General features: G+C 39.7%; 1 protein-coding gene across 1 annotated transcript; it reads right to left on the bottom strand.

The window, feature by feature from the left end:
* Window positions 1–4,529: 4,529 nt before the first annotated feature.
* LOC139448809 (uncharacterized) lies at window positions 4,530–16,660 on the bottom strand. The gene is made up of 14 exons (XM_071230340.1): window positions 16,294–16,660; window positions 12,882–12,941; window positions 12,241–12,341; window positions 11,314–11,359; window positions 10,658–10,764; window positions 9,974–10,025; window positions 9,624–9,730; window positions 8,988–9,039; window positions 8,547–8,653; window positions 7,910–7,961; window positions 7,469–7,575; window positions 6,885–6,936; window positions 6,444–6,550; window positions 4,530–4,535 (listed from the first exon to the last, which is right to left on the bottom strand). The coding sequence occupies exons 1-14, from the start codon at window positions 16,658–16,660 to the stop codon at window positions 4,530–4,532; spliced, it is 1,323 nt and encodes a 440-aa protein (XP_071086441.1).
* Window positions 16,661–16,978: the final 318 nt, after the last annotated feature.

The raw sequence follows: 16,978 nt of genomic DNA, 5'->3' as shown, positions 1-16,978 counted from the left end.
TATGAGTTATGCTCCGGAAACGAACCCTACCCTCACAGAACCTAAGTCCATCTTGGTGCCATGGAAACGTAAAAAGGTAATTTTTTAAATTTCTAAATAGCAAAAGGCACTAGTTTAGCATGTACATGACAGACCTGCAAAGTTTGATGAAAAAATATTGTACGGTTTATGAGTTATGCTCCTGAAACGAAACGGGGCGGACGGATGGACGGACGGACGGAACCCTTTTCTATATCCCCCGCCACTTTTGGTGGGCGGGGGATGAAAATACCAAAAACAGCAGGAAAAGATACCTATTAATTTTAATTCAGATAATAGGGAAGATTGTAATGAAGTCTCTATTCATGAACCAGATACTGCCCTAGGACAACAATACTGCTATTGGAGCTGATAACATACATTATCAACTCCTGAGCACTTACAAGAAGTGTTTACAATCACTGTTAAATAGTTTCCCCCTTTTGATGACATTGTTGTTCCAATACCCAAACCAGGACATGATCATACTGATCCATCAAATTATTGACCAATCTCACTGGCAAGCTGCCGCGTTTACAAAACCACGGAACGTATGTTAAATAATCGTCTAGTTTGGTACCTAGAATTCAATAATCTAGTTACTAATATACAATGTGTTTTCCGCAAGAACAGAAGTACTATCGATCATTTAGTATGCATAGAATCATACGTAAAAAATTCGATAATAATCAAACAACATGCAGTGTCTATCTTTTTCGATCTCGAAAAAGCATATGACACTACATGGAAACATGGTATTTCAAAAGATTTACATCACTTTGGATTGCGAGGTCGTTTGCCTCAGTTTATATCCAACTCTTAACAGACAGACAATTTCAAGTCCGCGTGGTTTCCACCCTGTCTGATCATTATAATCAGGATCTGGATATCCCACAAGGCAGTATTTGCCTCTCACATTATTCAGCATAGAGATAAATAGTTTATCAAAAGTTTCAACTGATTCGATTGACGGATCTCTGTATGTGGATGATTTTAACATTTCCTGTCAAGGTAAAAATATGCATACTGTTGAATTCAACTTCAATTATGTTTAAATAAAATTCACAAATGGTCTCTTGAAAATGTTTTTAAGTTTTCAAAAGCCAAGACAAACTGCATTCATGCTTGTAGAAAGTATAAGCCGCATATGGACCCTGATTTAGTTTTGGACGTTGTCCTATCAAAGTTGTCAAAGAGGCCAAATTTCACATGACCTTTCTGCCACACATAAAATATTTAAAGACTAAATGCCTGAAAGCATTGGATTTATTGAAAGTGGTTTCAAATTCTCAATGGGGATGGGATTAGAAAACCCTCCTCCAACTGTACAGGACGCTTATCCGCCCTAAAATTGATTGTGGCTCCATTATCTATGGTGGAGCATGCAAAAGCAATTTGAAAATTTTTTGATTCTATTCATCATCAGGACCTGAGGCTTTGCCTTGGAGCCTTTAGATCGTATCCAGTTCATAGCCTTATCTAGAGGCTGATGAACTATCATTTAAACAACGTCACATTAAGTTATCTTAACAGTACATTTCTAAATTGCATTCTAATGACTCCAATCCAGCCTTCGACTGTGTTTTCAATCCCCTCTATGAAGAACTCTATAATAAAAAAACATTTCTTACTCCACCCCTTGGAATCAGAATAAAACCTCATATTTCTACTGCTAAAATAGATTCCGTTAATATAGCCCCTACAGAACTTTTGTTTTCTACGCCATGGCAATTGGTAATGCCAGAGGTAGATCTATCATTAACTTAATTAAAGAAATCTGAAACAAATCAGCTTATTTATCAACAAGAATATAATGAATTCAGAAACAAATATGATACGTATACATCTATATATACAGATGGATCTAAGGATGGTGACGCTGTTGCCAGAGCGCCACCATAACTGGATCCAGGACAATATCTTTAAGACTTCCAAATAACTGTTCCATTTCTACGGCCGAATTCAAGGCCATATGAACAGTATAAGAGTATATAAATAAACAATCCAACATAAGCAATATATTAGATATATATTAAATACATTTTTGACTCACTTTCTTGTCTTCAGACAATTTAAGATCAATCTTGTAAACGTCCACTTTTGAATTATTAAATGTTCTTGCTACCGGCAAATGCGTCATCGTTTTTTGTTGGTTCCCCAGCCATGTTGGTAGCATTGGTAACACAATGGCCGATGCTGCAGCTAAAACGGCACTCAACAAATCTGTGACACCACTTTAAATCCAATACAGTGATTATAAACCTGTGATGAGATGTTACACCCGAGATCTGATGCAAAATAGTGGGACACCCAGGTAGGTATAAATAAATTACATGAAATTAAACCAATTATTACACCTACTTGGGTTGTCAGTCCAGATTTGAAGAGGTCATAATTCGACGATGACGTATTGGCAATTCACGCTACACTCATGAATATTTATTGACAGGTGAAGATCCTCTGCAGTATTGTGATGAAAGAATCAGGGTTTGCAAATTAACAACTGCGATTGTTAGTGGCTATATCCTTGAAGGGGGTTAAAGAACAGTAAAATTATTCTCCCCCTGAGAGGTTAAGTTCCACTTCTTTTACAGTAAATTCAGAGCTATCACATTTTAAATCGTAGTATATTTGTTAGTTTAAACTGGTGGTTAATATTGGCTACAATCGACAGCGACTGAAGGGATGGTGTAAATCCTGCTGGGGAGCCGTGCAAGTAGCAGAGGCTTTGAAAGTCCCCACGGTCCCTAGTGTGGTGTCCTAACTTTGGTTGCTGGCGATCTATAACCCGTTTTTATATTGTGTTTTTGAATTGTAGTTTATTCTTTTATATGTTCTCAAACTAGTTTTAACTAAAATCTGTGATTTTCTAGTTACTGTACTGTCCTTTGTCGATAGGTATTTGACTTGTATGAATATCATTGTTATCGAAAGTCTGACTTCATCTCGTCATGATATGGCTGTGATATTGCCTTATGACGTTAAATCTTAACTCACTCACTCAAAGACCTGAAATTGTTGAATTGTTAAATGATCTTGCTACTGGCAACGCGACATCGTTTTCTGTTGGTTACCCAGCCATGTTGGAATCACTGGGAACGCAATGATCGATGCTGCTGCAAAATCAACACTCGACAAATCTGTGACCCCACTCCTTATCCCATACAGCGATATCAAACCTGTCATCCGAGGTCTGATGCAAAATTATAAACCTATACATTGGCATCGCTATTAAGTTATAAAATTCTTTCTATAGGCATTAAAACCTATTGTGAGGTTTTACTTTCCAGTACTGTTAAATCTCATAAAGAGGGACGGTGTAATGTCCCAGGGATTTTATAGGATATTCAAGTCATATTTGCTATAATATCCCAGGGATTTTATATAATGTCCTGGGTATTTTATTAATGTAACTTCCGTTTACATTGTAACATGTAATGAATGTAAAATCAAATGACAATTTATTTATTTTTATTCCCGAGGTTCGAACTCGCAACCTCCGTATCTGTAGCTCAGTTAGTGTACCACGAGGCTACAGAGGTGTTGATGAGACAGACTGGTTTTTAGAATGTCCTTTTCAAGAACCGTACGCCAGCAACAGATATTTTACGCGCGTTTCCTAAGGTTCATGGAAAGTATATTCGAAACATAAAAATGTTGATAAATGTTTTAAGTTTCTTTTGTTCGGTTTATAAGTATGGAAAAACACTTTCCCTCGGTTTTGGTAGACAGAGCATGCCCTGGGGAGAGAGAAAAACCAAGGGGGCTTCGTCGTGGGGATTTTCAATGCTTCTGCTACTTGTTACCTTTTTATTGTTTAAATGTATGTATTGTGTATAACGTTTGTTAGTCACGATATGGATGAAATATTGCCGATGTGACTATAAGTATCTTGGTGTAATATTTTCAAGTCATTAGCATTGAACCGACATATGTGTAATGCCGTCACCCAAGCTAAAAGGATATTATTGGGAATTTTACAAACGTTTGAACATTTTAGCTGTTGTGCTTATAAATCTTTTATCTGATGTAAATATGACAACATGCAGAATAAAATTTGTACAATTGGGATGCAGCTCACACAGGTTAATGGTTGTAGACAATGTTCCTTAAATGTCATCGAAGACGAATTTCACGTTTTGCATGTATGTTGTAAAAATATGATAATTTAAGGAAAGAAAAAATATTTTGACAAAAATACTATGTACATCCAAATAAATGCAAAGTTTATATATCACATGTGAGCAAAGCTACGAAACGTAATCTATGTCGGTTAATTTATTATGCCATGTTATTAAGAAATGAATTCTCGTAACATTTTAACTGCTTTCACATTGTTGTGTATTCTGTACTACGGGCCTATGTTATATGTGAATAAACTGAATCGATACTCAACCATGGCATAATAACAAACATATGGGACATCATATTTATTTCATCAACAACATATATGTACATAGATATTGACAGTAGCGGGAACTTCAGTATAAAACAGACACCATATGGCTCCTTTACACCTGAAAAAAGAAAACATTATGTGTTACTAACAATTGGCATTCTAGAAGTTGACGAGTACAAAAGGGTACAGCTTTTGGGATAACAACTTCTGGTTAATTGCATTTAGCGACGATTCCTACACCCTCAAGTCGTCACTCCAGCTTGATAACGCTGCAAGAATCAACATCGAAATGTCACTTAAAAGACAATAAACCAGAACTTAAGTTGTACGTTAAATTATCGTCGTTTACGTTTTTACCGATGTATATGTTTTGATGCCCACTACTACTAAACATGTTCCAAATTGCATTGTAAATTCTGAACGAAAATTACAGGAATGGCCATGCATGTGTATGGGGGCTCTGATTGATTTTTCCTTAACAAATTAGGATGACAATCAATTGCGAGGTTAAGCATAAAAATTTGAGATGTTTACAGTCAAATAGGATGTGCAGTTTCAGAGGCATTGGGGGAAAGGTCAAAGTATCAAGACAAATCAAGTTGCAAATGTATATTGGATACACTGGATACTCAGTTTTATCATCGTCCTTTTCCAGAACCAAATTTCGTGTTTTCAAACAGGGACAGAAAGGTACCATGTCTCTAAATACAAGCCCAATGAATATTTAAATAGAGGGTCCAAAGGGTCCAAAGTCATCCCTGGACTGAACCTTCCATCGCATATAGGTCATTTTGAATTGTGGCGCCTAGGATGATTGAATAAGGCCATAAACAATACTGGAAGATATCGAGAAATATATACGATAAGTCGTTAACACGAGAAGACAAAACGCATCAATCCCAACTCACAACACAACACGTTAGTCCAGAACCATTAGGACAAGCTGCAGGAATGGCGAAAATAGGAGCACAGACAGCCCTACAGTTCAAGCCAGCAGTAGTACACGGAGCTGAAAAAAATAATGAATGATACGTAGTGACGTAGACATGTATTCCCTTTGGGCCTGGTGTAAACGACCCAGTGTTAAAGGTCCGTGTACCTAACGATCCAGGGCAATGGTTCCAAGCTTTTTCACAACAGAGTGAATGTTCTCACTTTTACAGCAGGCTTCGGAATTGATATCGTCCCGAAGGGGCGAGGTGAATCAACAGAGTTGAATGATATATCCAACAGTGAATAGTTCATATTACTGTTCTGTCTTTGCGAATCCAGCAATCCACCTGGATGAAGGTATACTGCAGTACTCGCTGTATTCCGTGGCAAGAAAAATATAAATTCATATTTCTGCATACAATTCTGTCAAGGTTTTAGTTCACTTTTCGCGTATTAGGTTTTGCACCTGTTCGACTTGTGGCTGGAATTTTGATGATAAACGTATCCACGTCTAGAATACGAACTCAGGAATTAGATTCCATTTAAAATGTTCCAAAAATCATTTATAATTTGTTTTTGCTTTTTCCCACATAACGCAAACACCACAAATAATTATTTGGAATGACTTAATTAATACAATGGTCAATTCAAATATGTTTCAGTAAACCTATGCAACTTTTACACGTGCATGGATGATATAACCTTGATCAAACTCTTCAGACTTACATGCGGTCATAGTTGTAGGAGCCATAGTTGAAGTGGTTACCACGGGAGCCTAAATTGGTAAAGAAACGTTGTGTCAATAACAGTATAATTTTGAATGTCTATCTATTTCATTCACCCAGAAAGAATAACGGGGCACTTGGTTTTTATCTATCTATCTATCTATCCATCTATCTGTCTGTCTATCTCGTTTATGCAATTTACATGTTACATGCACCATCAGGTGCACAGTTAAGTCCATACTCTGAGCTGAATGCCATATTACTTACACAAAAATAAATAAACAACGTTCATGGCTATTCGTGAAAAGTATTCGCGTAGCAGCAAGGAGTTGGGATAGTGTGTATTGAATGTGAAAAATCATCCTTACTACACAGCACACGGCACCGGCCATCGGGCAGGACACTGACGGGATGGTAGCCCCAGGACACTGAGCAAGAGGAACACAGTCGATACTTCCTTGTCCGACAGGGCACACTAGAAATAATAAGTTGACATGTATGTTTCTACTAAAGGTGGCCTTGAGTGTAGTGATGGTTAGGATTAAACTTAAAATCATTCAGTCTTTCGAAATGATAAAAGACATATCACCCCAGATCCTACAACTGTGCTTCTTTGTTTGCCCTTTACGCTAAATTGAATCTGTTTTGGTTGATAATCAAGACTGAAGATTCTTTGGCTTTGACGTTTCATATTTATGGTGCATTCAGAAATATTTCATCCTCATAGCTATCGGGGATGTGGTCGAGTCGGGCACAGACAAAGAAGTCGCTGATTTTTTTAAGAAATATAAAATTGCAATTTTTCTCACTTTGTGCAGGTGTTGTTGTAGCCATAGTTGTGGGTGCCGTTGTCAATGGATCCTAAATAGCAAAATGAAATCGTTTTATCCGACATTTGTTACATAATGTTTGAACATACAATTCACACATTCCCACAGAAAATATATATCACAATGACAAATAACATACAACGACACTGAAACGTTACTAGAATTATCACATTAAGCGACTCACAACCTGTGATGTACATTAAGCATGCTCTTTACGAAGATTTCAAAGGGTGTCATACGTCCCTTGCTCAAAAGTAGTTAGATCAAAGTTACAACATATAAGGCCTCAGTAGATCTTATTTTGACATGTACAGTATGTTCCCGTGCTTTTGCATGTAAACGGGGCACTTGTTTTTTATATGTTTATCTATCTATCTATCTCGTTTATGCAATTTACATGTAACATGCACCATCAGGTGCACAGTTAAGTCCATACTCTGAGCTGAATGCCATATTACTTACACAATAATAAATAAACAACATTCATGGCTATTCGTGAAAAGTATTCGCTTAGCAGCAAGGATTTGGGATAGTGTAAATTGAATGTGAAAAATCATCCTTACTACACAGCACACGGCACCGGCCATCGGGCAGGACACTGAAGGGATGTTAGCCCCAGGACACTGAGCAAGAGGAACACAGGCGATACTTCCTTGTCCGACAGGGCACACTAGAAATAATAAGTTGACATGTATGTTTCTACTAAAGGTGGCCTTGAGTGTAGTGATGGTTAAGATTAAATTGAAAATCATTCAGTCTTTCGAAATGATAAAAGACATATCACCGCCGACCCTACAACTGTGCTTCTTTGTTTGCCCTTTACGCTAAATTGAATCTGTTTTGGTGGATAATCAAGACTGGAGATTCTTGAGCTTTGACGTTTTATATTTATGGTGCATTCAGAAATAGTTCATCCTCATAGCTATCGGGGATGTGGTCGAGTCGGACACAGACAAAGAAGTCGCTGATTTTTTTAAGAAATATAAAATTGCAATTTTTCTCACTTTGTGCAGGTGTGGTTGTAGCCATAGTTGTGGGTGCCGTTGTCAATGGATCCTAAATAGCAAAATGAAATCGTTTTATCCGACATTTGTTACATAATGTTTTGAACATACAATTCACACATTCCCACAGAAAATATATATCACAATGACAAATAACATACAACGACACTGAAACGTTACTAGAATTATCGCATTAAGCGACTCACAACTTGTGATGTACATTAAGCATGCTCTTTACGAGGATTCAAATGGCGTCATTCGTCCCTTGCTCAAAAGTAGTTAGATCAAAGTTACAACATATAAGGTCTCAGTAGATCTTATTTTAACATGTACAGTATGTTTCCGTGTTTTTGCATGTAAACAATCGACTTGACTTTACATGTGCTTGTGACGGGTACCACCGGTTTGGCAGGATACGCTGACTTTTTCACAAAAACCTGGTATCATCAGTATGTGATAGTGATTCAAAAACACATGCCAGTGACACAGTCGGAATCGTGCAATTTACTAAGCTTTAAGCAGAAATTCTTCTGGCTATGTAATAGGTTTAGTTGCCTTTTCATGCCAACTTCTGGGAGGCCATGAAGTGACTGACAAAATTAGATAGTGTGTATTGCGTGGGACAAATCTTCCTTACCACACAGCACACGGCACCGGCCATCGGGCAGGACACGGAAGGGATGTTAGCCCCAGGACACTGAGCAAGAGGAACACAGGCGATACTTCCTTGTCCGACAGGGCACACTAGAAATAATAAGTTGACATGTATGTTTCTACTTAAGGTGGCCTTGAGTGTAGTGATGGTTAGGATTAAACTTAAAACCATTCAGTCTTTCGAAATGATAAAAGCCATATCACCCCAGATCCTACAACTGTGCTTCTTTGTTTGCCCTTTACGCTAAATTGAATCTAATTTCGGGCATAATCAAGACTGGAGATTCTTTGGCTTTGACGTTTTATATTTACGTTGAATACAGAAATAGTTCGTCCTCACAGCTATCCGGGATATGGTCGAGTCAGGCACAGATAAAGAAGTCGCTGTTTTTTTTAAGAAATATAAAATTGCAATTTTTCTCACTTTGTGCAGGTGTGGTTGTAGCCATAGTTGTGGGTGCCGTTGTCAATGGAGCCTAAATAGCAAAATGAAATCGTTTACCCTACATTTGTTACATAATGTTTTGAACATACAATTCACACATTCACACAGAAAATATATATCACAATGACAAATAACATACAACGACACTGAAACGTTACTAGAATTATCACATTAAGCGACTCACAACCTGTGATGTACATTAAGCATGCTCTTTACGAAGATTTCAAAGGGCGCCATACGTCCCTTGCTCAAAAGTAGTTAGATCAAAGTTACAACATATAAGGCCTCAGTAGATCTTATTTTGACATGTACAGTATGTTCCCGTGCTTTTGCATGTAAACAATTGACTTGGCTTTACATGTGCTTGTGACGGGTACCACCGATTTGGCAGGTTACGCTCACTATTTCGCAAATACCTGGTATCATCAGTATGTGATAGTGATTCAAAGACACATGCCAGTGACAAAGTCGGAATCGTGCAATCGACTAAGCTTTAAGCAGAAATTCTTCTGGCTCTGGAATGGGTGTAGTTGCCTTTTTATGCCAACTTCTGCGAGGCCATGAAGGGACTGACGAATGGGTAAGTGTGTATTGCGTGGGATAAATCTTCCTTACCACACAGCACACGGCACCGGCCATCGGGCAGGTCACTGAAGGGATGTTAACCCCAGGACACTGAGCAGGAGCAACACAGGCGATACTTCCTTGTCCGACAGGGCACACTAGAAAATAAAAGTTGCCATGTATGTTTCTACTAAATGTGTACATTTGTAACGATGGTTGTGATTAAAGTTGCCGGTCATTTGGTTTCTCGAAAAAATAAAAGCCATGTCGCCGCCGTTCATTGGCTGTTGTTCTTTTCTCGTTGCATTCAGATTTATTTCATCATTTTATCTATCATGGATGTGGGGGATGGACTAACCAGTTGTTATCATGAATAAATGTAAAATACAATCTTTTCTCACTTGGTGCAGGTGTGGTTGGTGCCATGGTTGTGGTTGCCATTGTCAATGGAGCCTAAAATGCAAAATAAAATCGTTTTAATCCGACAGTTGATACGTAAATGTTTTGAATATACAATTCCCACATTCCCACAGAAAGTATATATCCCAATGACAAATAACACAAAACGACACTGAAATGTTACTAGAATTATCAAATTGAGTGACTCACAACTTCTGTGGTACAATCGAACATGCTCTTTACGAAGATTTCAAAGAGCGTCATACGAAGCTTGCTCAATAGTTACTGCATTCAAGGTCTGAGTAGATCTTTCAAAAAGTATTATGGTAAACGTGTGGTGAACGTTTCCAAATAATTTCTGATGAAAATCCTTATCTTGACATATGTTCCCATGGGTTTTTCGGGTGAACAATTGATTTGGCTTTTCGTGTTTTTTTTGACGGGTACCACCGATTAGGCAAGATACGCTCAACTTTCCGCAAACACCTGGTATCATCACTATTTGATAGTGGTTCATAGGCAAATTCCTATGACGCAGTTGGAATCGTGCAATCGACTCAGCTTTTGGCAGAAACTTCTTGTGGCTTTGGAATGAGTTTTGTTGTATTTTTATGCCAACTTCAGAGCGGACATGAAGTGACTGACGAATGGAAAAGTGTGTATTGCGTGTGATAAATCTTCCTTACCACACAGCACACGGCACCGGCCATCGGGCAGGACACTGAAGGAATGGAAGCCCCAGGACACTGAGCAAGAGCAACACAGGCGATACTTCCTTGTCCGACTGGGCAAGCTGAAATTGAAGAATGGAAATTATCATAACAATTTATGGCAGTCAAATGTGTGCTATGAAATGTGTAGTTTTATGGTAAAAGCTGAACGCCTTTAATGTCACGGTAGACCGAAAACAGCACATGCGATATGTGGACTCTAAAAGTCCAAAAAGGTTGTTTATACAATTAACTAAAACGTAGGTCCTACAATTCACATGTAACACCTCTCAGTAGGTGTCGCTTGAACGTAGAACCTCTCATAAGGTTATTTTGAGATAGCAACAGACCTGCAATACCGCATGCAAATCCAGAAGGCTTGTCAAAAGGTACCTCTCATTTTAACTGTAAAGAACGGTGACTATCCGTGCTAGAATTCGTCTTCAGCGACTAACGGGATCTGGTTGTCAGGCTTGCTGACTTGGTTGATGCATGTAATCGTATCCACATTACGATGCTCATGATGTTAATCACTGGATTATTTACAGACTGCCGTCATATAGCTGGTATATTGTTGAGTGCGGCGTTAAACAACAAACTATGAAACAAATATAAAATACAGCTAGTCTTACGTGGCGGTGCTGCAGTCGTAGTCGGAGCTGTGGTTGGAATTGGTGACTGAATACAAACGAAAAACACATTTTATGACATTTACATTTGTCGAATCCACCTACAAAACCTCTTGATTAAAAAAATTAAATCGCAGGGTTGCCTGGTCCAAAATCGATTATGGTCTGCTGTAATACGGTTGGAATATTTCTCAGTGCGGTGTTCAATACGTAACCAACAATGTTCTGAATTTGTGATTTGTGAATACTCTCTGCACAGAAATGTGGACGGGATTATACGAGCAACCGTGAAACGCATTTTGCGAAACCAATGTCAGAATTCATGCATTTCCCGAACGAGAGCAAGTGTAAACACATGCGAGTGTAATAATTTATGTATTACCCTCCATTCTTAATCCTTTTGAGATTCCCTTTAGAAAAAATGCACTGATCACGAGCGCTGTCTTAGAAAGCCACAAGTGTCGAACAACGGCAACAATCTTCAGCTAGTGTGGTGTTCATCCAACCATACCTCGATTCGAATGACGTCAACAATGTCGTCCCGATGATGTAAACATTACACTGGTGCGCGTAAAATGATATTTGCACAAATGCAGATAAGATAAAAATTATGAACTCGGTTATTTCAAAGCCTATGGGTAAAAAGTATAAATAAGGCTCAACTACCATATCTTCCATTGTGATGGAGTCTGTCTGAAAGCATATATTACTGACATGACCTACTGCACTTCACACTTTTCAAAATACAGTTGTAAAATGGGTAGTGAAATGTTTCTCGGGACAACACAGTCGATTTGTTTATTCTGTGTTCTATAAGTACAAAGCTACAAACCATGGGAAGACGACTGGCGTTAAACTATACCCGATGGCTCTGTATATAGGTTCCTCCTTATACTTAGAACTAGAAAATCATAGATATGTGAAACTTACTGCGCAGCACACAGTATTGCCCATACAGGCAAAGGAATCCAGAACAAAGGTGCATGCAGCTGCAGTAACACAGGCAATAGTTCCCTGTCCTACCGGGCACACTGAAAGAAAGAGCAGTGATTGAACATGGTCCTAAAAAACTTAAATAGTTCAGCCATATCATGAAACACCTGTCTGTTGAATCGAACCTGGGTTTTAGGCGAGCAAGGTGAAGAGGCGTGCATTGATGATGATGGACACTGCCACTTTGAACACTATTTCAGTTCTTTCACGTGTCAGTTTGATGCGTTAGGGAGGCACCAAGTGATGAACGTCTTAAACGTTTTCCACTTTGGCGAAACCCACGATCAAAGGAATTGTGCTGACAAACCAAGGCGATCAGGGCGAATTTTGGATTCGACCCAAGACCATAGATTTCTGGCATGCCTCAGGGACACAACTCTGCACAGCCACCTGTGTCACCAACAAATATTTATCATGACCTTGACATTCAAGCGCCATTTTGTTTTCATCGTGCCTCAGCTAGGGCTCAAGTCTACATCCATACATTTTCAGTCAGACATATGCATTTTCAGTCAGACATATACATTTGTTGATGAACCATTATACTTTCAGGCAATATGTACAAAATGACTATTTACTGCCTGGTCCTGTGGTCGTTGTGGTGGCCATGGTAGTTGTGACCGGGGCAGCCGTTGATCCTGAAAAAGGGTGAGTAAGTGGGTTAAGAAATTGACATTAGAAGCATGAACAGCAATTTCCAAACGTTATGTAAGCGTTAAAACACGACTCCGAGAAATGCAAACCCTCGAGCGAGGGAAAGGCAACTACTTATAATCAACAACAAAAGTTCCTGTAACACCAATATTTTAGTGTATTTTTCAAACAAGTAAAGTTTAGTTTTCAATATTGTAGTACATGTATAGAATCAAGTCATAAAAACGCAACTGCTACAGAGAAGCATGCATTCCATGCAAAACTTGACTTTTATGCAAACCCCATGCATTTCACTACCCAAGAATGGGTATAAAAACATGTGCGTTAACGGGATTCCACATGCATTGTTGAGCATCGAGCTGACAACAACCACTGAGTAAAACAACAAAAGTACACAATTATTCAGCATTACGAAATGGCACGCCTGTCCTAAAATGAGCGTCTGCGAGCCATTGGTATGCTTGAAGAAGAATCGAGTCAACGTGATGTTGCAAGACAATTTAACGTCCACAGAAAACACCATTTGGTGTTTATGGCAACGTTGGTAACAGACGAATGCAGCCAGAGACCATGTTTGGAGTGGCAGGCCACGCGTAACCAATCATCGACAAGATAACTGGATTCGAACAACACACCCACGAAATCGATTCCAGCCAGTAACACTGGCTGCAAGAGGCATCTCCGGCCTTTGACGAATATCTTCACAAACCGTACGTCGTCGCCTCAGATGTGCAGGGATTGTCGCTAGAAGGCCCACCAGACGTCCCATTTTGACAGGAAACCACCGTCAAGCACATTTACAGTGGTTCAGGCAGCGTCTACCCTGGACGGCCATGCAGTGGGGACGAGTTCTATTCACTGACGAGTCTCGTTTTCACCTCAGCCACAGCGATGGGCGGATTCGAGTGTACCGAAGTCGAGGTGAACGTTACGTCAATCAGTGTGTCATGGAAGAAGACCGGTTCGGGGGCGACAGTGTTATGGTATTGGATGGCATTACAGCAAGACAGAGGACCCGTTTGATAGTGGTAGAGGGAAATATCAATGGACAGCGGCCCTGTTATTCTACCGTTTTTGCGTCGTCATGTTCCAGGCATTACCTTTCAACATGACAACACCCGGCCTCATATTGCTCGACTTGTTCAGGATTCTCCTCAACAAAACAACGTGAGTTCATCTCCTGGCCGGCTCGCTCCTCTGATCTCTCACTAATCGAGCACATGTGGGATGAGATGGATCGGCGCCTTCGACGTCAACCACGTATTGCTTGCATCGCAACCAGAAGTGGACACACACGCTATTGATTTGTAAATTGACATTTTGGCAGGTTCATGTTTTTTTTTTATGAAATCACGCATTTTCTGAAGTCAGTATGGCAAATTAAACCATTTGAACACTTACAGGAGTCTTTTATCTGTTGCCAACCGAAATTGTTTTAGATTTGGTAAAAAACATAACTTTGCATTAAATGTTATTCAATGTCACAGGAACTTTTGTTGTTCAGTATATATCATCCATTGGCAAAAGCAAGTTACACATTCATAAAATAAATCATGCCATGTCAAACAGTAAGATAAATATCAAAGGTGAAGTTTATAAAAACTATATGGACGTGTAGCTCCAAAGATATATGAAGTACAATTAGCGCACCTAAAAACAATAACGACAACGAAGTTTCAGCATGTACTACGACTGCAAGGATCTATACGTCCCCTTAGCCCGTGAGTATTGTGGAGAAAATAACTTTCTAAATGAGAAGACACTTTCAGGACTGTGGGTCAGATGGACAACTTTCGCAAACATCTGGTTTCATCACTTTTTAGTGATCGATTCACATCATTTTCACCGCTATTTAGCCTTTTATGCGCAATGGAATCTGGTTCTGTGTATAATCGAGACCAGTTATTCTCTGGCGTTGACGTTTTATATTTCCCATATGGTTCAAGATGGCATATCAACCAAGTTCCAATCCATATGGTGCAACGTGTCGTGTGACACATTACACATCTCTTATTTTCTCAAATCTTAACTAGCGCTGCCTGTTTCAACTAGTGACAGATTGTTTACTTTAATTACAGTTCTCTGTTTGCGTGTTTAAATTTTCACTCGATCACTGGATTTTCTTGATCATCAGTCACTTGATTGTTTAATTTGTTTAGAGGCGGCCGTCACTTGGCAGGAAAACTGCTGTGCTGCATTGTGTGAGAGGCGAGTGCTACCGGTGGGGCAGGACATGTTAACCTTTTCACAAACACCTGGTGTCATCACTGATTTTCAGTGGTCCATTCATACACCGTTCATCGCTATTTTACCATTTACGCCAAATGGGATCTGTTTCGGTGGATACTCTAGACTGATTATTTATTCACTTGCATATGTGGGGGGCACGGGTGGCCCAGTCGTCTACGGCGCCGCGATTCGCTGTGCAGAGTTGCGTCCCTTGGGCACGCCAGAAACCTATGATTGTGGGTTCGAATCCCGGTTCGCCCCGATTATGTTTCTAGGTTTGTCAGCACCATACCCGTGCTCGTGGGTTTCAACGAAATGGTAAACGTCTGAGACCTGCATCACTTCGGGCTTTCCTCCCACATTAAGCTGACACGCCGCGATATGACTGGAATAATGTTAAAAGCGGCGTTAAACCCATCTCACTCACTCACTCTTTCATATCTGTGGTATTATTACCCTCGACGGTCGTCGTCAGGGTGCCATGACACACAAGGAACCAAGTAACCAAACATGACACCTGACCCATTCGAGTTACAGTATGTCTTTAGCAACCACAAATTGTAGTAAGAAGCGACTATCGGGATCGGGTGGTCAGGATCCGTGGATGTCATGGTATCCCAATTGCGTGGATCTGTGCTCAATCACTAGATTGTCTGCTGCATCATTTACAGATAAAAAAGCTAGAATAGTGCTGAGTACGGAGTTAAACAGCAAACCGACAACTTACAACAAGGCCTAACAAGCCCGAAACCTCAACGAGGAGATTCCTTACTGCACAAGCGGATCCTTGTGTTAGGAGTAAATGCCATTTTGAGAATGATTGTTCTTCGAAAGTGAAGAGCGTATGTCATTTCTTGTTGCACATTTTCAAGCAACAGGCACTTCGTTTTTTGCAGATTGTCAGAGTCGCCTATTCTATAGGGAGGGCAGGACGATGTCCTTCTTTCCCTTTTCGCGAACACCTGGTGTCATCATTGACTTTCTGTGATCCATTCATATAATTTTACGCCCAACGGAATCTTTTTTCGGTGTATATTCAAGACAGATTATTCTCTTACGTTGACGCTTTACATTGTAAGTAATAGAATAATAGATAATAGAACATACCTGTATTTTGTCTTTGTGTCAGGGCAAGTATTTGTCGTGCATACATGCACAATGGACTAGTATCCCCGGCACATTGGTCGACTAGTAGTTGATACGCGGCCAAGTCACGAGGCTCTACAACTTCGAGCAAGGCAAAGTCGGGGTAGACAGGAATAAAGTTACAACGTGTCCACCTGCAGATTTCGGCCATGACGAAAAAGTTGGTACATGTCGTGATTAGAGAATCATTTAGACATATGGTCGAAGAAGCCGTTTCAATCGCATCACAGTTGCTGATGATAGCAGCTCTGAGTTCAGGTGCGGTAAGGACTTGTGCCCCCACAATGGGGAAGGCTAGGATAGTCAGCCAAAGGCCAAGGCTCAACATCCTTGTCTTGTCTGGAGTCACTGGCAATGCTACATACCATACTAGCTCGACTCGTATTTATATTGTACCCAAGGGGAATTCACTCTTTATCGTTAGCTTTTTGTTCCACGTGAACACTCCCCTGAAGCCATAAAGATAAACACTGCATTAAATGCTAAAGAGATAAGTAGCTATATCCTAAGGATGATAGGGAGTGGGGATAATATCAGTGTGACGGTAACGTTTGGGGATGGGGATGTGAGGCAACAATATGTTTTATTATAAACTTGTTTTTAGATGGACTTTGGTAAATTATATTCACAAATAGTCATTTCGTTA

This window comes from Haliotis cracherodii, unplaced genomic scaffold, assembly GCF_022045235.1.
Source record: "Haliotis cracherodii isolate W230 unplaced genomic scaffold, xgHalCrac1.p SCAF_7, whole genome shotgun sequence".
In the NCBI taxonomy this organism is placed as follows: Eukaryota; Metazoa; Mollusca; class Gastropoda; order Lepetellida; family Haliotidae; genus Haliotis; species Haliotis cracherodii.
Note: the sequence above shows the minus strand (reverse complement) of the source record. Positions and strands in the feature narration are given on the sequence as shown.

What these genes read in the sequence shown, in the direction of transcription:
- LOC139448809 (XM_071230340.1), bottom strand. Translation starts at nt 16,660, where the DNA reads ATGTTGAGCCTTGGCCTTTGGCTGACTATCCTAGCCTTCCCCATTGTG. An exon ending in ACCAACCACACCTGCACCAA is followed by an intron (nt 9,731 to 9,973) that starts GTGAGAAAAGAT and finishes TTTATTTTCTAG; the next exon opens with TGTGCCCTGTCGGACAAGGA. An exon ending in CCGGTGCCGTGTGCTGTGTA is followed by an intron (nt 6,937 to 7,468) that starts GTAAGGATGATT and finishes TTTGCTATTTAG; the next exon opens with GATCCATTGACAACGGCACC.